This window comes from Chelonia mydas, chromosome 8, assembly GCF_015237465.2.
Source record: "Chelonia mydas isolate rCheMyd1 chromosome 8, rCheMyd1.pri.v2, whole genome shotgun sequence".
Classification (NCBI taxonomy): domain Eukaryota; kingdom Metazoa; phylum Chordata; order Testudines; family Cheloniidae; genus Chelonia; species Chelonia mydas.
In genome coordinates, this window is record NC_057854.1 from 50645242 (window position 1) to 50667219 (window position 21978).

The following is a 21978-nucleotide window of genomic DNA, read 5'->3' on the forward strand; positions in this document are numbered from 1 at the left end:
GGGTTGGAAGGGACCTCAGGAGGTCATCTAGTCCAACCCCCTGCACAAAGCAGGACCAATCCCCAATTTTTGCCCCAGATCCCTAAATGGCCCCCTCAAGGAATGAACTCACAACCCTGGGTTTAGCAGGCCAATGCTCAAACCACTGAGCTGTCCCTCCCCCCAATTGTCTACATTGTCTACAACCAAGCTCTACGATACAACCGTATTTGCTCCAGTCCCTCAGACAGAGACAAACACCTACAAGATCTCGATCAAGCATTCTTAAAACTACAATACCCACTTGCTGAAGTGAAGAAACAGATTGACAGAGCCAGAAGAATACACAGAAGTCACCTACTACAGGACAGGTCCAACAAAGAAAATAACAGAGTGCCACTAGCTGTCACCTTCAGCCCCCAACTAAAACCTCTCCAGCGCATCATCAAAGACTTACAACCTATCCTGAAAAATGATCCCTCACTTTCACAGATCTTGGAAGACAGGCCATTCCTTGCTTACAGACGGCCCCCCAACCTGAAGCAAATACTCTCCAGCAACCACACAACAAAAACACTAACCCAGGAATCTATCCTTACAACAAAGCCCGATGCCAACTCTGTCCACATATTTATTCAAGTGACACCCTCATAGGACCTAATCACATTAGCCACGCCATCAGGGACTGGTTCACCTGCACATCTACCAATGTGATATATGCCATCATGTGCCAGCAATGCCCCTCTGCCATGTACATTGGCCAAACCGGACACAAATCTGATATCGGGAATCATAACATTCAAAAACCGGTAGGAGAACACTTCAGTCTCTTTGGTCACTTGATTACAGACCTAAAAGTGGCAATTCTTCAACAAAAAAACTTCAAAAACAGACTCCAACGAGAACTGCTGAGCTTGAATTAGTATGCAAACTAGATACCATTAACTTGGGTTTGAATAGAGAGTTGGAGTGGCTGGGTCATTACACATATTGAATCTACTTCCCCATGTTAAGTAGCCTCATACGTTCTTGTCAACTGTCTAAATGGGCCATCTTGATGATCACTACAAAAGTTTTTTTTTCTCCTGCTGATAATAGCTCATCTTAATTAGTTACCCTCTTATAGTTTGTATGGCAACTTCCTCGTGTGTGTGTGTGTGGGTATGTATGTATGTGTATATATATAATTTTCTTACTGTATGTTCCATTCTGTGCATCCGATGAAGTGGGCTGTAGCCCACAAAAGCTTATGCTCTAATAAATTTGTTAGTCTCTAATGTGCCACAAGTACTCCTGTTCTTTTTTTTCATTGTGGTTGGTACTGTGAATGAACGTGGCAGATAGCACCATGTTGAATTGACTCCATACGATAAAGACTTAAAGCATCTTGATTTATTTGGCTGTAAGTCATACTCATTAGCTACCTTACTATTTAGGATCGCCAGTTATCAAGCCTTCATGGTGAAAGACAGCCATGTCAGCTATTCAAAGTTGAATGCCTTTATTGAGCATCTCCCAACAGACCAGAGGGAGCAAGTCCAGGCAATCATTGCAGAGTGCCGACTGCTCGCAAGACCATCTCCACAGGCCTTGCTAATACTGTCACTCTTTGTATCTCTATGCTGGTAGTCATGAGGAGGGTCTCCTGGCTTCATCGCTCAGGTTTTCCGAGGGAAGTCCAAAATATAGTTGAGGGCTTTCCATTTGATGGATCAGAGTTGTTTGTGGAAAAAACTGATGAATTCGTGCATATCTTAAACTCTAGAGCCACGCTGCACTGTCTGGGAATTTACACCCTGCACAAAAAAGAAAGTTCAGTAAGTTCCAGACAGCATAGAGATCTCATTCCATCCCGTTTCCCACCTCCCAGAGACATTACAAACCACAGCATAAGAGACAATTCCAGAAGAAGAGACCAGCTACTTTTCAGGCATTGACCTTACAACCTACGACTTCGAAACACCAGTTTTGATGGGTTGGTCGAGGTGCTGAGTTACCATCTCCATTCTTATCTGCTGCAACAGTCTGCATGTTTCCCTCGCTTCAGCGACCATCTTCCTCATTTCCATCAGAACTGGGAACATATCACTATGGACAAGTGGGTGTTGGGAGATCATTTCAACAGGATACTCTATTCACTTCCCTCCCCCCATCCCATCTTCTTCCCTGACCCTCTTCAGGGACCCCTCTTATGAGCACCTTTTGCAACAGGAAACTTACTCTTTCCCGAATCTGGATGCTGTAGAACCAGTTACCATGCAACACAGAAGAAAGTATTTATTCCAGGTACTTCCTGATTCCAAAAAAGAATGGCAATTGGAGACCTAATCTAGATCCAAGATTAGTCAACAGATTCATAAAGATTCAGCAGTTGAAAATGGTATCTCTTGCAACAATAAATTCCATCATTGGACTCAAGGGGACTAGTTCTTGGCCCTCAACCTTCAAGACGCTTATTTCCAAATAGCGATACATCCTCCCACTGAAGGGTCCTACATTGCACTCTGGGTCAAGAGCACTTGGAATACAGGGTGCTTCTGTTTGGTCTTTTGCATGCCCCTCGTGTGTTCTCAAAAGTTCTTTTTGTGGTAGCAGCTCATCTTGGCGCACAAGGAATTCTGATTTTCCCATACCTCGACAATTGTCTGCTGAAAGGGTGGTCATTCAGCGAATCTTCAACAGTCACTCAGAGGGCCTTAGACCTATTTCTCAGACTGGGACTACAATTAAATATCCAAAAATCCACCTTAACCCTGGTGTAAGATTTGGAGTTCATAGAGCTTACCTCAATGCAGTAATGGCCAAAGCATTTCTCCCTTTGCACAGGTTCATAACCCTAGCCAACTTAGTCACTGCAGTCCAAGCCAGCCCTGAAACATGGGCCAGAAATTGTCTCCAGCTTTTGGGACATACGGTACCTGGCCCCGTAGTAATAAATTATGCAAGACTTTACATGTACTGCCTCCAAGGGTGGCTCAAACTGTGTATTCACCAAGCAAATACAGTTTAAACAAACTACTCTCCATGCCTTCGGTAGTGTGTTTAAAATAAATAAATAAATAAAAAATCCCTTGACTGGTGGAATAACCCTCACAGTGTTTGTGCAGGGGTTGTCTTTGCTCAACCATCTCCAACATCAGTAGTAACAATGGATACATCCCTACTGGGATGGGGAGCTCACCTATATGTTCACGCTGTTCAAGGAAGGTGTCTCCTCTCAAGTCCACCCTGCACATCAAGTTGCTGGAACTCAAAGCAGTCAGAAATGCCTGTATCCATTTCCTCCTGCTGATTGGGTAAATACATAAAGATCATGATGGGCAACATGTCATGCATATTTTACACAAACAGTCAGGGGAGAGCGAGATTGCCTTCCCTCTGTGCCAAAGCAGCAAGGCTTTGGAATTGGTGCAGATCAACATCTTTGCAGCTTACCTTTTGGGTGTACAAAACATCACAGCGGATACCCTCAAAAGATCAAAAGTGGGAAGTTAGATCCCACTATATTCCACCACATATTTCAATATTGGGACATCCCACAGATAGACCTGCTCGCCACAGCCAGGAACAAGAAGTGCTCCCAGTCCTGTTTGAGAGGCGGTCTGTGTCACAACTCCCTGGCAGAAGCCTTTCTCTTTCGTTGGACTCCAAGCCTTCTGTGTGCATTTCTCCCGATTCCCCTGATATCCAAGCTACTGTTCAAGATAAACAAAGCCAAAGCCGTTCTCGTAGTTCAGATGTATGCTGAGATAAACAACGTTTCCTAACACTCAGCTCATTGTTTGTCAACCAATCACTCTCTGGACCATCCCTCATCTCCTCTGTCAGGATGCTGGTCAAATCCATCACCTCAACCTCAGGGTTCTCTGGCTCAAGGCATGGCTGATATGCCCAAGCTGTCAGCCCAGGGGCCAGACTCAATTTCACAGCAGGGAGCCTACCAGCTGTGAAATTGACTTTCTTGTCAGTTTCACAGCTACTATTTCACTTTTCTCTGCCTGTCAGTCCTGGGGCAGGGGGACTCCAGCTGTGATCCCCAAGCTGTTGTCAGTACCCCACAATACCGTACTATAATCGATGCAAACAGTCCTGGTGAGGATGTGGAGCACCAGCAGAAGGAAGCTAGTGTGGACACCAGCCCCTGATTTATTTGCTGTGGTGGCTGTAGGTTGATCTAACTTAAATTGACCTAATTTTGTAAAGTAGACAAGCCCTCAATGTCTCTGCTAAATAAAATATTTGAACAGCTTGTTTAGCATAAGTAGTTAACAGATGTTTCAAGGGACCATTCAAGCTCAGGTGGTCAGTTAATGCCCTTCCAGTTATAGGGAGGGAAGGAAAGGAGGAGTGGGGCGAAAAGCAGCTGGGTGTTAGTGGGTTACAGATTGTGCTTCACCCAATGACTCCCCTTCTTATGTCACATTCAAATTTAGGCTGCAGAGTTGTCAGAGTGCCCATGTTACTGTTTCTTCTGTGAAGTGCCTATCACACTTGGGCATTGTCAAATAATTATGGAGACGCCAGTTGTGCTTCCGATAGTTAAGGCTGAGCTGAGTTTTACACATAAAGCAGGGATTCATCCTCATAGTTGTGTATGAAAAATACAATATATCCTCCCCAAAGTTACTGTTTGAGTATAGCAGGGGGTAGTCAATTATTTTTTGTTAAGGTCCAAATTTCTTGGACAAGGTATAGTCAGGGTCCAGACTCCAGAGAAGAAGAAAATAATAAAACCCCCCTAACAATAATGATGAGTAAATAAAAAGATTTCAGGGTCTGTTCAGAAACGTTTTCTAGTTTTGAATTTGGCTCGAAGTATGCCAATTGACTACCCTGGGAGTATAGAATGAGTTTTCTGAGAATTTTGCAAGCAAATGCATTAGTTTGAGTTAAAATTAGTATTCTGTGAAAAATTAAGTTACGATCTTTGAAATACTTAGCACTCATTGTCCGATCTTTTGTTCTTTCATGATCTCAGTAATGGAATAATAGGCTCTTCAAATGTGTCAGTTAAAATTCACTGAAATCTTGTGCATAAGCCACGTTATTTGTAGATTGTTTTTGGTATTCATAGGCTTTTTTTCACTGTCTTAATCATAATTGAAAGTTTCTTCTTCAGTAGAGATGAAGAACAAATTTCTTTTGTAGAGTTCCACAAAAAACTGCCGTTTACAAAATGGCTGCCATCTCCCTCTGTTCTGTTTTGGACTGAAGCCTCAGCTGCCCTCAGTGGTCATTTTGAGAGAGGCATCTGTTTGCTGAAAAGTGGTACTAAGGCCTGGTCTCCCCTAGAAGTTATCTGTAAACCTGTGTTGATTAGGAGTTGATTTTTACTAATATAGTTATACTGGTACAAACCCTAGCATGGGTGCAGTTATACTGGTATAGTTTATTTTGCTTCCTGAACTGGGAATAAGCTATACTAGTATGAACATTTCTATACCAGTATAATGGCATCCACACAGCAATGGGTATTGGGAGGGAAGTATCTATTCTAGAGAAAAGTCCTGAGTGTCTGCCCCCTGACAGCATAAGGCTCAATCATCTTCCCTGAGGAAGCTTGGTTGGCTTCACTCTCATTGCAAATGTAAGATAGTGGCTATTTTACCAAGGGCAATTTTTTGTGAGTTTCTGTTGAAGGAGATTTTATGCACCAGCCTCTGATAGATAAACTTAATTATGAAAAACAGTGGCAAAAATGATCATTAATCCTAAATATTTTTTCTCTAAAGCCACCTGTTGCACCAAATCTACTCAACAGAGAGACAGAGGGAAGGAACTGTGTGTGCGCAGGGGGCTGGAAGGAGCAATTTGGAAGATAGGGAGGAGGGTAAAAATGAAGCTGGCTGCTTTGCACTGCTCCAGAGTGGCATAAAACAGCTAGAGTGTACCAGTGAATCTAGCCATAGAAGTTAAAAGGATGATTTTTCATATTTTCAAATCACTAGAAATATGTGATAAGAGCTCTTTGAGACTTCTGTTTAATGTTATGATTTTTTTTTTAAAAATCAACAGCCCAAGAAGATTTCCAGACAAACTATATTAAAATGGAGTTAAAATTGAGAGTACAAATCAGTATTTAGGATAAAATGACAGGGATGTTGTAATTATTCTCAAGCTAAGTGTTATAAATTCAGGACATTGAGTTAAGATTCAATGTAAAAATGTAAAATATGGCATCAGGCGGTAGGAAAAAAACACCTAATGTTGAAAAATTTGTTTAATCTAAGACCACAAAAACCAAGGTTTAATCCTAATGTTTTTTTTTTTAAGGAGTGTTACTGGGCAGATTTAAGGTTGCTTGGTTGCCCTACTACATTTCCAGTTTGTATATCTTTTTTTATATATATTTTACTGACATTCTCTCCCCCTCCCCCCCCCCCAAAAAAAAAAAAAAATCAGGAGAGAATGGGAGAAAAAGGCAGAAAGCCAGAAAGATAAAGGAATGGGAGGGCTGAGGAAGGGAAAGGAGAGAAACATTTCAGTTTCCATCCACTAGGATAGTTTGCGTATCTGATATAAAGAACTGTGATTGTAAGTAATTTTTGGAGTTCTGGTATCCTTTCAAATTTGAGAGAAACTGATTTACAGTCTTATTAATTATTACTTTCATGTTGTCTGCTAACCCAATCACTTCAAAAGGTCTAAATAGCCAAACAAAAATGAAATTTATTTTGTAATTGCAGTGATTTTAGTGCTTAAGAAAGGAGGTAGGATAGCTGACATTATATCATCTCTGTCCTTACCTGCAACTACCAGTTTATTTCAATGTTAGCTCTTTCCTGAGCAGTCTTTGTATCTATTCACCCTTCGCAGTGATTTTTTAAATCTAAGACTAGTAGAAATCATTTTTTGCCTTGAGTAAGGAAGATTAAACGCCAATTCTCTCTGTGTAAATGTTGTGCATTGTGAGCCTCCATCTGGAGCCCACTGAAGTCAACTGATGTTCTCTGGTTTCAATGGGGTTTCAGTCAGGCCCTAATATGCTACATACACAAGGGTAATCTGCAGTATAAAAATGTTTCTTGGAACAAAGAGACACTTGAAAATAAACCTTTTCTTCTTGTTTTGAAAAGAGAACTGTATCTATGTTCTTTTTTTTTTAATTTTTGACAGAAGAGTAGCAGCTCTGAATCCTTAAGTGACAAAGGTTCTGCTGAACTGAAGAAAAGCTTTGATGCAGTGGTATTCGACGTTCTCAAGGTTACACCAGAAGAATACGCTGTAAGCAATCAACAAGTTATCTTTTTGTGGGAATACTTATACTTTTGGCGCTGTTTCTTTTCCGCTCTTAACAACCCTATTTCTCCCCATCTCCCACCCACAGGGCTTCAAAAAGAGGCCCTCTGTGGTTCCTTTGGTCACAGGCTCCAGCTTCCTCTAGGCCCCAGGCTGGACAGTACAGGACATACGTTTCTGCGGGAAAATCTAAGACTGGGAGTGTGTTGGGGTCACCCTGCAGTATAACCAAGGCTGATGAGAGCCTGAGAGTAATCCAACTGTAGCTGGCAGGTTGCAGTTACACACACACACACACTCAGGTTGTGGCTTGCATGCTGGAAGGTTGTTTGTGAGCAGCCCAAGTAGGAATTCCTTCAGCAATGCATTGTAAGGCACCCAAAGTCGCAGGGCAGGGGTGACAGCTGCTCATTAGTCTGGATTGTACCCTGGTATGTTACAGAAAGGTGGTTTTATGATTTAAAGAATTGGACTCGAGTTCTGTATTGTGTTAAGAACATAAGAATGGCCATACTGGGTCCGACCAATGGTCCATATAGACCAGTTTCCCGTCTTCTGATGGTGGCCAATACTAGCTGCTTCAGAGAGAATGAACAGAAAAGGGGCAATGTTGAGTGGTCCGGTCCCACCTTCTGGCAATTGGAGGTGTAGGACACCTGGGGTATGGGGTTGTGTCCCTGACCATCTTGGCTAATAGTCATTGATGGACCTATCCTCCATGAATTTATCTAGTTCTCTTTTTTTTAAATCCAGTTACATTTTGGCCTTAACATCATCCTATGGCAATGAGTTACACAAGTTGACTGTCCGTTGTTTGAAGAGATATTTCCTTTTGTTTATTTTAAACCTGCTGCCTATTAATTTCATCAGGTGACCCCTAGTTCTTGTGTTATGTGAAGGTGTAAATAACACTCCATATTAACTGTCTCTGTACCATTCGTATTTAATAGACCTCTTGTCATATCCTTCCTTAGGGCAGGTCTACACTGGAAGCACTACATCGGTGCAGCTGTGCTGCTGTAGCACGTCTGGTGAAGATGCTTTGTGCCGATGGGAGAGTGTCTCCTGCTGATGTAGTACTAGTGTAGACAGCGCTTAGGTTGCATCACACAGCAGGGTGTCCTTTTCACACCCCTGAGTGATGCATTTAGATTGATTTAAGTGGCAGAGTAGAACTGCCTTTAGTCAACTTTCCTAAATTGAACAGTCCCAGTCTTTTTAACCTCTCCTCATATGGAAGCTATTCAATAGTCCTAATCATTTTTGTTGCCCGTGGGCAAGTCACCTTTACTTTGCCTCAGTTTCTCATCTGTAAAATATGGTTTATAATACTTGAGTTATAATATCATTTGAGCAGGATTAGCTCCAGGTTTTAGCTCCTCAGTGTGAAACTGGTAGAATTCCCTTAGGTCATGAGGATTGGTGACCTTTAAGGGCAGCAGTAGTGGTGCAGAGCAGTGGTTTTCAAACTTTTTTTTTTCTGGCGACCCAGTTGAAGAAAATTGTTGATGCCTGCGATGCAGCAGAGCTGGGGATGAGGGGTTTGGGGTGTGGGAGGGCCTCAGGCTGGAGCAGAAGGTAGGGATGCAGGGGTGAGGGCTGCGGGGTGGGGCCGGGGATGAGGGGTTTGGGGTGCAGGAGGGGGCTCCGGGTTTTGGGACTCAGGGCCGTGGCAGGGGGTTTGGGGACTCAGGGCTGTGGCAGGGGGTTGGGGTGTGGGAGAGGGTCAGGGCTCTGGGCTGGGGATGCAGGCTCTGGGGTAGAGCCGGGGGTGAGGGGTTTGAGGTGCAGGAAGGGGCTGTGGGTTTGGGAAGGGTGGGGGGCTGAGGGCTGGGGTAGGGGTTTGGGGCATGGGTTTACCTCGGGCAGCTCTCAGTCAGCGGTGCAGCTAGGGGTGCTAAGGTAGGCTTCCTGCTTGTCCTGGCACCGCGGACTACGCTGCACCCTGGAAGTGGCCAGCAGCAGGTCCAGCTCCTAGACGGAGGCGTTCAGCTCTTGCCCGCAGGCAACCCCCTCAGCTCCCATTGGCTGGTTCATGGCCAGTGGGAGTGCAGAGTTGGTGCTTGGGGCAAGGGCAGCGTGCGGAGCCCCGTGGCCCCCCTGCCTAGGAGCTGGACCTGCTGCTGGCTGCTTTTGGGGGGCAGCGCAGTGTCAGAACAGGCAGGGACTAGCCTGCCTTAGCTGGGCAGCACCACTGATGGGACTTTTAATGGCCCAGTCAGCGGTGCTGACCAGAACTGCCACGACCCATTGCCCTACATTCCGCACCCAGTACTGGGTCGCGACCTGCAGTTTGAAAACCACTGGTGTAGAGTGTAAGCTGGATGTCCTCTTTATTATAGTCTTTTCTCCTAATGCTTCAGTTAGTTCCTTCTTGATCTATAGTTGATGCAGGAACTCCCTGTTAGACTGTGCATCTACATTACTTCAGTTCTTCTAGAGATGGTCGTGTATCCTTATAACACTTATTCGTACTTTTCCAGTCTAATGCTAAGGAACTGAGGTCTGTTTATCTAGTACAAATGCCTAAATTCCTTTTGAGAAGATTGCCTTGAATGCTCCAACATACTCTGCAGTGCTTCAGTACTTTTTTTTGAGGGAGGAGGCTTTGGTATTTTTTCGCAGTGCTCTGGTTCCTACCCTGTCATGTCAGTTTCTGCTTTGATATGCCAGACCCTATTTTGATGTGTGTTTTGTGTTTGGTTTGGTTGCTGAGACTTTAATGTCTGTCCCGGTAGCGAAGCACGGTATTTTTCTCCACTGTGTGACTTGGGGTAGTCCAGCATATTGATTTTTGGGGATTTCAGGTTTCTTAACATATTGAGGCTACTTGGTGTTCTCAGCATTGGGAGGATCTTTTATCAGTCTCACTGACTGTGTCTGGTGGGGTTTTTAATGCTTCATACCTGTCTTTCAGATATGTTTTTGAAAAAGGAAGTAATGACTTTAGTGGTTTCAAACCATAGTAGAACTATGTCCAGGAGGAATGGCAATGTTTTTATTGTGTTATCTGTCTTGTAGTCTAACAGGATATTCAAGAGTGTCAGATTTTCTGTGGATATAATCTTATGCACTAAGAAACTGTGCACGGTACCTCCATATGCTCTTTGAAGTCTTGGTATTGGTGTGGGGTAGTGTTTCCCCTCTGAAGACACACAAGCTGGAGGAGCAGGCAGCCAGTCAGTTCTCCACCTTCCTGGGGGTGGTGAGGTCAGGCTTCAGCCCTGGGATGGTGGGTGGCAAGCTCCAGCCATGGGACTTCTGGCTCTGTTCTCCGGCTGCGTGGTGGTCGGTTCTGGCCCTGAGCTCACCCCCCAGTGTCCCATCGCCCCTGGCCCCTGCTCCCTCCGTACCTACCTCTCTGTCCCTGGGCTTGTCAAGGCTAAGTAAGTTTGCTTGGAAAACTGATATTTGTATGTTTGTTAATACCACATTTCACAGCAGATTTAGTAGCTAGCAAGTCTTAAACAAAACAACCAAAAAAGCAAAAGAAACAATAAAAAAAAGACAAGAATGTGCAAAGCACCTTATTTGTGTTTTTATTCTATTAAGGTTCAGTAAAGAATAGAAACAGTAGATTTTTATTATTGTTTGCAAAAAAAAAAATCCTACATATATAAATTACAATGATTTGGATATGTATATGTGCATGTTTATTTTTCCTAAAGTTAATCAAGTATTTTAGGAAAAATTGTCAGAGCAGCCACCAGCAAGAGTTGGTTGCCAAAAAATTTGTTGAGAACCCCTGATAGGTTCAAAGGTTGGTTTTATGAATTGAGTGAGGACTATTAGTGAGTGCTCTCTCTTAATCTATTAAATAGTATTCATCATAGCAATACGTTTTCCCAGAAGAGTAAGTGAACTGCAGGCTTTGATGGTGAATGCACCATTTACAGTTTTCCACAAACACAAAATGATCCTTCGTCCTATATTCCTGCCCAAAGCAGTAACTAACTTCCCTCAAACAGTTTCTCTACCAGTATTCTTTCCCAGCTTTCATGTGTACTTGGATGAATAGAGACTCTACACATTACTCTAAAAGAGCATTGTCATATTATTTTAAAAAAAGGCTGTAGAAAATCCTCACAGCTCTTCATATCGTTTAGAGAGTTGTAAGGGTCAGGCTATTTTTTTCTCAGTGCTTCTCCAGATGGGTTAGGGTTATGTATTGAAGAGAACACAAGCTCGACTGTTCCTCTTCCTGTGGGGGTTAAGGAGTACTCCATTAGGACTAAGTCAGCCTCTTTGTCATGCTTTAAATGTCTCTGAAATCTGCTGAATTTTAACTTGGAGCTCGATACACAAATCCACTAAATATTATTTCTTTAATTTTAGCATCCATGTCCAATGCACAATTTGGTAGAGCAGTTTTTCAGTCACAGTTGAATTAGAATTCTGTGTCATAGTTCTGGTTATCAGACTATCTCTACCCTGGGAATGTGTAGAGGCCACTTGAAGCAGCAGCAGACGTTACTTATTCACTCTTAGCCCTGGTCTACACTACGAGTTTAGGTCGAATTTAGTAGTTAGATCGATTTAACCCTGCACCCATCCACACAACGAAGCCATTGTTGTAGACTTAATGGGCTCTTAAAATCGATTTCTGTACTCCTCCCTGACGAGGGGATTAGCGCTGAAATCGACATCGCCGGGTCGAATTTGGGTTAGTGTGTACGCAATTTGACAGTATTGGCCTCTGGGAGCTATCCCACAGTGCTCCATTGTGCCCATTCTGGACAGCACTCTCAACTCGGATGCACTGGCCAGGCAGACAGGAAAAGCCCCACGAACTTTTGAATTTCATTTCCTGCTTGGCCAGAGTGGCAAGCTGATCAGCACAGGTGACCGTGCAGATCTCATCAGCAGAGGTGACCATGGAGTCCCAGAATCGCAAAAGAGCTCCAGCATGGATGGAACAGGAGGTACTGGATCTGATGGCTGTATGGGGAGACAAATCCGTGCTATCAGAACTCCGTTCCAAAAGACAGAATGCCAAAATATTTGAAAAAATCTCCCAAGGGCATGAAGGACAGAGGCTATCACAGGGACCCACAGCAGTGCTGTGTGAAACTTAAGGAGCTTAGGCAAGCCTACCAAAAAACCCAAGAGGCAAACGCCCGCTCGGGGTCAGAGCCCCAGACATGCCGCTTCTATGATAAGCTGCATGCAATTCTAGGGGTTGCCCCTACAACTACCCCACACCTGTACATGGACTCCTGCAAGGGAGTCTCACGCAACAGGGATGAGGATTTTGGGGCGAGGAAGATGATAGTGCACACCAGGCAAGCGGAGAAACCGTTCTCGACAGCCAGGAACTCTTTATCACCCTGGAAACAGTACCCTCCCAACCCAGGCTCCCGGACCTTGAAGGCGGAGAAGGCAGCTGTGGTGAGTGTACCTTTGTAAATATAATACACGGTTTAAAAGCAAGCGTGTTTAATGATTACTTTGCCCTGAAGACTTGGGATGCATTTGCAGCCAGTACAGTACTGGAAAAGTCTGTTAACATGTCTGGGGAGGGAGTGGAAATCCTCCAGGGACATCTCAATGAAGCTGTCCTGGAGGTACTCCCAAAGCCTTTGCAAAAGGTTTCTGGGGAGGGCAGCCTTATTGCTTCCTCCATGGTAAAACACTTTACCATGGCAGTCCAGTAGCATGTAGTCTGGAATCATTGCATAAGAAAGCATGGCAGCATGTGGTCCCAGTGTTTGCTGTCATTCAAGCAACATCCATTCTTTATCTCTGTGTTATCCTCAGAAGAGTGATATCATTCTTGGTCACCTGGTTGAAATAGGGGAATTTTATTCAGGGGACGTTCAGAGGTGGCCGTTCCTGCTGGGCTGTTTGCCTGTGGCTGAAAAGAAAGCATCCCCGCTGTTAGCCATGCGGTGGGGGGGAGGGGTGAAGCAATCAGCACAGAGAATTGGGTGTGGGGGGTTAGTTGGGTTTGTGCTGCACATTAACCCGAAAACATCAGCCTCTCCTTTTAAATGGCTAGTGTGTCTTTTTCAATTTTAATCTCCCTTTTTTTCCTCCCGCAGCTGCAAATGTTTCAACACTGTGACTAGCATCTCCGTCCCAGAGGCGAACACAGATGATAAGGTGAAAAAAATGCACTCATGATGAAATGTGCTCTGAGCACATGCAGTCCACCCAAACTGAAAGAGCCCAGCAGAATGCGTGGAGGCAGACAATGGCAGGAAAGCACAAAATGAACACAAGGACAGGAGGGACTCGCAAGAGGATAGATGGCGGGAGCAACAGGAGAGGTGGCGGGATCAAGAGGAAAGGTGGCAGCAGCATGATGAGAGGAGCCAGGATGCAGTACTGAGGCTACTGGAGGATCAAACTTATATGTTCTGGCATATGGTTGAGGTGCAGGAAAGGCACAGACCGCCACTGCAGCCCCTGTGTAACCAACCGCCTTCATCCCCAAGTTCCATAGCCGCCTCACCCAGATGCCCAAGAATGTGGGGGAGGGGGGTCTTCTGGCACCCAACCACTCCACCCCAGAGGACTGACCAAGCAACAGAAGGCTGGCATTCAATAAGTTTTGAAGTGCAGTGTGGCCTTGTCCTTCCCTCCTCCTCCCCCACCCCTCCCGGGCTACCTTGGCAGTTATCCCCCTATTTGTGTGACGAATAAAAGAATAATAAAGAATGCATGAATTTGAAACAACAATGACTTTATTGCCTCTGCAAGCGGTGATGGAAGGGGGGAGGGGAGGGCGGTTGGCTTACAGGGAAGTAGAATGAACCAAGGGGGGAGGTTTTCATCAAGGAGAAACAAACAGAACTGTCAAACCATAGCCTGGCCAGTCATGAAACTGGTTTTCAAAGCTTCTCTGATGCGCAGCGCGCTCTGCTGTGCTCTTCTAATCGCCCTGGTATCTGGCTGTGCGTAATCAGCGGCCAGGTGATTTGCCTCAACTTCCCACCCCGCCATAAACGTCTCCCCCTTACTCTCACAGATATTGTGGAGCACATAGCAAGCAGTAATAACAATGGGAATGTTGGTTTCGCTGTGGTCTAACTGAGTCAGTAAACTGCACCAGCGCGCTTTTAAACATCCAAGTGCACATTCTACCACTATTCTACACTTGCTCAGCCTATAGTTGAACAGCTCCTGACTACTGTCCAGGCTGCCTGTGTATGGCTTCATGAGCCATGGCATTAAGGGGTAGGCTGGGTCCCCAAGGATAACTATAGGCATTTCAACATCCCCAGTGGTTATTTTCTGGTCTGGAAAGTAAGTCCTTTGCTGCAGCTGTTCAGACAGACCAGAGTTCCTGAAGATACGAGCATTATGTATCTTTCCCAGCCATCCCACACTGATGATGGTGAAACATCCCTTGTGATCCACCAGTGCTTGCAGCGCCATTGAAAAGTACCCATTTCAGTTTATGTACTGGCTGCCTTGGTGGTCCGGTCCCAAGATCAGGATATGCGTTCCATCCATTGCCCCACCACAGTTAGGGAATTCCATTGCAGCAAAGCCATTCACTAGGACCTGCACATTTCCCAGAGTCACTACCCTTGATAGCAGCAGCTCAGTGATTGCATTGGCTACTTGGATCACAGCAGCCCCCACAGTAGATTTGCCCACTCCAAATTGATTCCCAACTGACGGGTAGCTGTCTGGCATTTGCAAGCTTCCAGAGGGCTATTGCCACTCGCTTGTGAACTGTGAGGGCTGCTGTCATCTTGGTATTCTTGAGCTTCAGGGCAGGGGAAAGCAAGTCACAAAGTTCCATGAAAGTACCCTTACGCATGCGAAAGTTTCGCAGCCACTGGGAATCATCCCAGACCTGCAACACTATGCAGTCCCACCAGTCTGTGCTTGTTTCACAGGCCCAGAATTGGCGTTCCACAGCATGAGGACCAGGATGGCCAAATTGCCAGGGCCCGTGCTTTGAGAGAAGTCTGTGTCCATGTCCTCATCACTCTCGTCACTGTGCTGCCATCGCCTCCTCGCCTGCTTTTGCAGGTTCTGGTTCTGCACATACTGCATGATAATGGGCGAGGTGTTTACAGTGCTCATAACTGCCGCAGTGATCTCAGCAGGCTCCATGCTTTCCGTGGTATGGCGTCTGCAGGAGAGCAGAGTTGCAGGGGAAGCGGTGGTTGGATGACCAGTTTTGCAGACCTGTCTTCTGCCTGGACACAACAGCTGAGCGGGCTGCACACTTGCCGTGTTATGGTGAGACAAGAGCAGCTGAGCAGAGTTGTGGTGGAAGCGGCCCTGAGACCACCAGGAGAGCAGAGTGCCAGCGGAAGTGGTGGATGATGACTGTCATATAGAGGACCTGCGAGCTGGATTCATAGCATCAGGAGAGCAGAGTGGCGCGGAAGTGGTGGTTCAATGATGACAGTTAGCAGTCCTACTGCACCGTCTTCTGAAAGCAGTATGGCACCCGCACGGAAAAAAGGCGTTGCTTTCACAGAGGGAGGGGCGACTGACAATTTACCCAAAACCACCCGCGACAATGTTTTCGCCCCATCAGGCATTGGGAGCTTAACCCAGAATTCCAATGGGCGGCGGAGACTGCAGGAACTGTGGGATAGCTATCCACAGTGCAACACTCCGAAAGTAGCCACGGTACTGTGGACGCACTCCGCCAACTTAATGCGCTTAGTGCATTAGTGTGGGGACACACACAATCGACTGTATAAAATCGCTTTCTAAAAAATCGACTTCTATAAATTCGACCTAATTTCGTACTGTAGACATACCCTTACATTTCCCTCATCCTCGGAGTCCTTATTACAATTGCAGACCTGATGAGATTGTGGAAGGAACTTATCGAGACACTCCCTTCTATAGCCTCACCCTCAGAACATTTGGGAATAATGAGAAGGAGGAGCAGGAAGGAGCATGTGAAAACGTTCCAATGACACTTCTATGAAGTGTTCCTTGGGGTATGAATGTGTAGAATCCATCTCAGACTGTGGGTACAGGTGAGTAAACCTCTATTTCTGTTTGCATATGGGCTAAGCCTAACATCCGGGTTCCTGATAGAAAAGCAGAGTTCTGTAGCTCGGGTGACTCTAAGCAGGTACTCTGGGGTGTTGGATGTCTTGGAAGTAACCTGAGAAGAATGCTGAGAATAATAGGTTTGTGGTGTGGGGCAAACAAACCAACAAGGACCCCTTTACCTACATCATACAAAAACTGCTTGATTATCGTTAAGATTAATTCCATCAAGGAACATGTGCCAGGTATTTTGACTTGTCATGAATTAGTCAGTTTGACTTGTCTCTGCAATTACATTCACACAGCTTTGTATTTTTAACCACTCAGTTACCATAAGTTAAAAAGTCTCTTCTGTAATAGGGGGACTTTCATCAAAGCTGACAAAAACTTCTGTTGAACCCATGTTGCTCTTGTGATCTTAAATTTCTTACATGGAAGATATTTTTCTCATGACAATGACCTCAGGTTGCAGGATGAATGAGGTTTAGGAACACTCTGAAGCTTCACCTTCTTGTTCAACTCAAAGCCTATTCTTCTGTTAGCATTGTTCCCGTGCCCACATCCCTGTCCTGGTGAGGTCCTTCTCCATATACTGAATGTTAAGGTCATTGGTATTTTATATGGAATGGTCTGTAAAGCCCATTTAAAAAGTCCACCCTATACTCCTGGGAGAATACAGTGCCAAAAAATTAAAAATTATGCACACAATATTTGAAAATTCTGCATATTTTATTTGTCAAAATAACACAATATAATCATGCTAGTTACAATTATTTTGGTAATTTATTTCAAAATATCTGTTACCAAGTATATCTGTAACAATACAGACTTAAAAAAAAAAAGATTCTGCTAATTTTTTTGACAAATAGATTCCTTATGAGGCATATTAATACAGAACTTTTTGTCATTCATTTAAATTTCAATACAGAGCTGTATTTCCTGCACCTCTTAGAAGCAGTGCAAAGGCTTGGGGGAGGTAAGGGTAATGGAAGAGCTGAGGGAGAGGGAAGGAGCCTGAGAGTGAACCTGGAGGATGTTGGGTGGCGGTAGGAGGTTTTTCTTCTGGGAGTGGAATTGTTAAGTGTTGGGAAGCCTACCCCATGCGGACCCTGGCTGACCCCAAGCCTCTCCCATTCAGTCAGGCATGTCTGCCACTCTTCACACACCCCTCATTCTGCTTGGGTCTCTGCAGTCCTCCTCCCCAGGCTCAGCACTATCACCCCACTAGCTCCTGAGCCCATGCTCCAGTCTGTCCCCCCCACTAGCCATTCTGAATCCCAGCCCTGTGTGCCCCACTCTGTCCTAACCTGGCTCTGCGGGCAGGGTGCTGTGATGAACTCTACTCCTAGGGGAATTCTGCAGCAGTGGGCGTAGAATTTTGAATTTTCCTGTATAAAATACATTTTGCCTAAGAAGTGCTGCAGTTCTGCCTTTTGCCCACCAGAGTCTGCTCTGGTGCTAGGACAGCCAGCATGAATGCAGCTGGCTGTTCTGGCACCACATCGCCCTCTGGTGGGCAAAAGGCAGAACTGCAGCACTTCTTAGGCAAAATGTTTTTTATGCTGGGAAAATACAAACTTATGTGAGAGAGATTAATTCTGCGTGTTTGCAGATGCACAGAATTCCGCCAGGAATAACCCAACTTTGCGGGTATTTTTACACCAATTTTCTGGGCAATACTGTGACCAAAAGGACTGTATATAAATGAATCTGGTATCTTATTGCTTTGGCCTGACTGGGCTGGCAGATGGAAGGCTATATCAAGGTTCATTTATCTTGGGTAAGGTTGCCACCAATGTCTCTTCAGATGTTTTCATTGGAGATATCTGTATAATACACATGTGCAAAGCATTATTGTTTGAAAATTAGCCTCGAGGGAATCTTGTATGTGGCTCTCTGTTCCAGAGCTTGTTTCCAAGGTAAGGAGAAACCAAACTCTCCCATCCACTTCATTTTTCCAGATGTCCCTTTTTTTTCACTTGGCTGCTTTATTTACTTTACTGGAAGTTTATATGTTGTCTCCTGTAGACTTGAATGTTTTGTGCACTGTTGGATGTTTAAGTGGAACCTTGCTCCTCTTTTGTATTTATGAATTAGAAAAAAAAAATCTTTCAACACATTGGTCTTGATTGTTGCAGGTGCAGGTTTATTGACTTTTTTTTACTCTTCAGGCGTAAGAATCATTTCCAGATAATATCTTTAGAAAAAGGTAAACTATTTACAATTCTGCTTCTCAATATTTTATTTTATTCCTGGAATCTCACTGGCCTCCCTAGCTCCCCATAGTATTTGGAGATTATCTTTTAGAATGATCTTTATTCTTGTGCCTAGTTTCATTTTTTCTTGGAGGTATTTTTGATGATGATTTTGCATTGGCTGTCATCACGAAAGCATCACTTCCTGTGCAATCAAAATAACTAGAACATTTGGAGGGGGAAATATCTGTATTTAGCAGTAGGTGGCATGTGATGGATTATTAAATCTTAATGGCTCGGGCAGAACTGTTACCCTTGAGCTAAGACCCAGGAGTTGAGAATTCTGCACGATAGATAGCTTTACAGAAACTGAATTACAGGGAATTAATTTACCTTTTACTTCATAGGTGTGTTGTGAAGATAAATTCATTTGTTTGTGAGGCATTCAGAGACTAGGCTGATGAACGCCTTAGAAAAGTCTCTTTAAATTTAAAAAAAAAACTCTCAGCAAAATATTTTTTAAAAAGCATGTCCCTCAGTGCTGTATTTTTCTCAATCGTATACACGCTGCTGTTTGTCATTCCAAGCCCAGCTACATACAATACCATAGTGCCTTCCCTAACCTGTGGTACCTCTATATGAAGGAAATGATGGTTTCGTTTTGGAATCTGGGATCTGGAACATGAATTGTCATTACACTTATATATTCAGGATAGCTGGCAAGGCTTGACGGAGCTCCATTGACTAACTCCTGTTCAGCCAGTAGAGGATGATGTTGAGCAGCAATGAGGTATGTTGATTTAGCCCATCCGCAGATTTTAGATCACCATTAGTGAGTGAGATACAAAGGTATTCTTTTGCCCTGTTCTATATTTCACGGCACTTCAAAGCCACCAAGTCAGCTCTAGTAAGAGAAACCATTAATTTGCATTAAGGTTTTAATATGTTACCTATTGAGACAGAATCTTAACATTGCATAAAAATTCTTATTACAGTCTTTTTCCTTTACTCAAATTATTCCCCAAACTGGACAGATGTTCATTTTGTTAAATGGAGCTTTTGCTAGGGCTTCTAAATTGAGGTTAACTGTTCTGCAGTTGTAGTCCAGTTTACGTTCTCCAGCAAATGACTTTCCTTTTTGCCAACAAGGTTTGAATATGCAAAAAAATCATTTTTTTTTTCTAATGAGATAAGTATTCACTTTAGGGTTCATGTTTGTGTGAATAGGCTTGAAGTACTCCATAGCTGAAATTCTGTACTGTTAACTGAGTGACCAGGAGGTGGCATATCTGCTTACTGGTGGAGGCATTAACTGGACGTAACTTCTCTTCTGGTGTTAGTTTATTTATATGATATCCTAGTCTGCTCATTCTTGCCGAGATGGGAAAACGGATAAATTCACAAAAAAACCCTCAAAAACAAACCCTTATTTTTATTCCTGTAGGGAAACCCATCCTCGGCTTTCTTAGTACTTTGTTTTATTTCTCTTCTTTTAATTGTCCAGTTTCATTTGGGTTTCCATTTATCCTATCTGCTTCCCATATTATTACAGGAAGGCTATATGATGAAGCAATAGCTAAAAAATTTTCAACTGGGCACACTGATGTTAATGAGAAACGGGCAGAATGATACCGTATGCAAGAAGATGTGTTGAGATTTGTAACACCCCTGGTTCAATCAGTGCCAGAACTGATGAAGACAATAAAATGAACTCAGTAAATACCTCTGAACATAAAACCGGGTCCACATTATCAGAGAAGACGTAGGCAGAGAATACCAATCAGTATACTAAGACATGCTATATGATAAAATACCTGATTTTTCATGTTTCCAGTTTGATACTTCCTATACACCAGTAGTAGAGACTACTACAGCAAGCTTGGAGAGTGGCGAGGCTAAGTCCTGTTGCAATTACCAGTCATAGGCAACAAATTACTTGCCAAGTGGCAGGACGTTTTTGAAGTAGTGAGCCAGGTGAGGGATGTAGACTGTGAAATACTTTCGGTGCAGAAAGAAAAGGCAAGTTACAATGTACATCTATTAAAACCTCAGAGGAATAGGAAAATAGTGTTGAGCCTACAGTAACTCCTCGCTTAACATTGTAGTTATGTTCCTGAAAAATGCTACTTTAAGCGAAACGATGTTAAGTGAATCCAATTGGGGGGCTTAGGTTCCAGGGAAATTTTTTTTGCCAGACAAAAGACTATATATATATTTATATTTCATATATATATTTATCACACACACACACACAAACACACAGAGCACAAGTTTTAAACAATTTAATACTGTACACAGCAATGATGATTGTGAAGCTTGTTTGAGGTGGTGAAGTCAGAGGGTGGGATATTTCCCAGGGAATGTCTTACTGCTGAATGATGGAGTACTGGGCTGAACCCTCAAGAGTTAACACGTTGTTAATGTAGCCTCACACTCTACAAGGCAGCACGAATGGAGGGAGGGGAGACAGCATGGCAGAGAGAGACACACTGTGTGTGTGCGTGTGAGAGAGAGAGAGAGAGACATGCATTGTCCCTTTAAATACACTGACCCCACTCTTAAGTACACTGCCTTTTTAAGTAGATCAACAAATTGAGACAGCAGCTGCTGCCAGCAAGCTCCCTCCATCCTGAGCCCTGTCATGTCTCCCACCTGTTCTGTGGTGATCGCCAGATGGGGTAAAGGAGTGGGGGGGAGGGGTGCACCCTGACATTAGCACCCCTCTCCCTCCCTCCCTCCCTCCCTCCCTCTTTGCACTGCAAGCAGGAGGCTCTTGGGAGCAGCTCCAAGGCAGAGGGCAGGAGCAGCACACAGCATTGGGCAGAGGGACAGCGGAACTGCCCGGCAATAGATATCCTGCTGGGCGGCTGCTGCATAGGGAACTTAGGGGAGCGGGGAACTGATCGGGGGGCTGCCGGTCCACCCTGATTCCAAGCCCCCAGCAGCTAGCTCCAACGGGCTGCTCTTCCTGCAAGCAGTGGACAAAGCAGGCGGCTGCCAAACAACAGTATAAGTGAACATTGCGCAATTTTAAACAAACATGTTCTCTAATTGATCAGCAACATAACAATAAAACATTGTTAACTGGGACGACTTTATGTGAGGAGTTACTGTACCGAACAGGAGGTAGTAATGTCTCCAGTTACCAGGTGAAGACCATACTCTTGTGCTCTTAGGGGAAAATGTCTCCAATGCACAGATGATGTAAAGAGATGAATTTGATAAGTGTCTTCACCACCGCAACTGGAAAGTCTAATCTTGCTGATCTTTGGATCCTGATGAAATCATGTTAGCAGTGTACATTCTGTATACTATATAGAATGTGGGGGGCAGCAAAACAAAAGCTGGAGAGCATTGGGTTTAAGCATGGTAAGAGTCTCAAAGTGGTGCAGTCCATTTGATCTAGTACCAAAACCAGATATGCTAGTGTTCTGTTTTGTTCTGGATTAGATGCTGTATGGCCCTGACAAAACCAAGGTCCTAGATCTTTTAGAGGGCTATTGGCCAATATCCTTAGGACCTGAGACCAAAGAGAAAATGGCAGTTGCAACTCTTTTGGGCTGTACAATTTCCATACCCTTCCTGTGATGGG

The 21978-nt window shown here is 44.2% G+C and overlaps 1 protein-coding gene across 18 annotated transcripts in view; it reads left to right on the forward strand.

The window, feature by feature from the left end:
• The window catches only part of RALGPS2 (Ral GEF with PH domain and SH3 binding motif 2), a 255535-nt gene that overhangs the window by 37609 nt on the left and 195948 nt on the right, over positions 1-21978 (forward strand). For all 18 annotated transcript variants that reach the window (XR_005226552.2, XM_043552512.1, XM_043552516.1 and 15 more), the window contains one exon: positions 7096-7203. Coding sequence is in view for 17 of the 18 variants with exons in the window: in XM_043552512.1 (XP_043408447.1) it covers positions 7096-7203 (108 nt within the window). In the remaining variant the exon portion in view is untranslated. The remainder of the gene's footprint in view (positions 1-7095; positions 7204-21978) is intronic.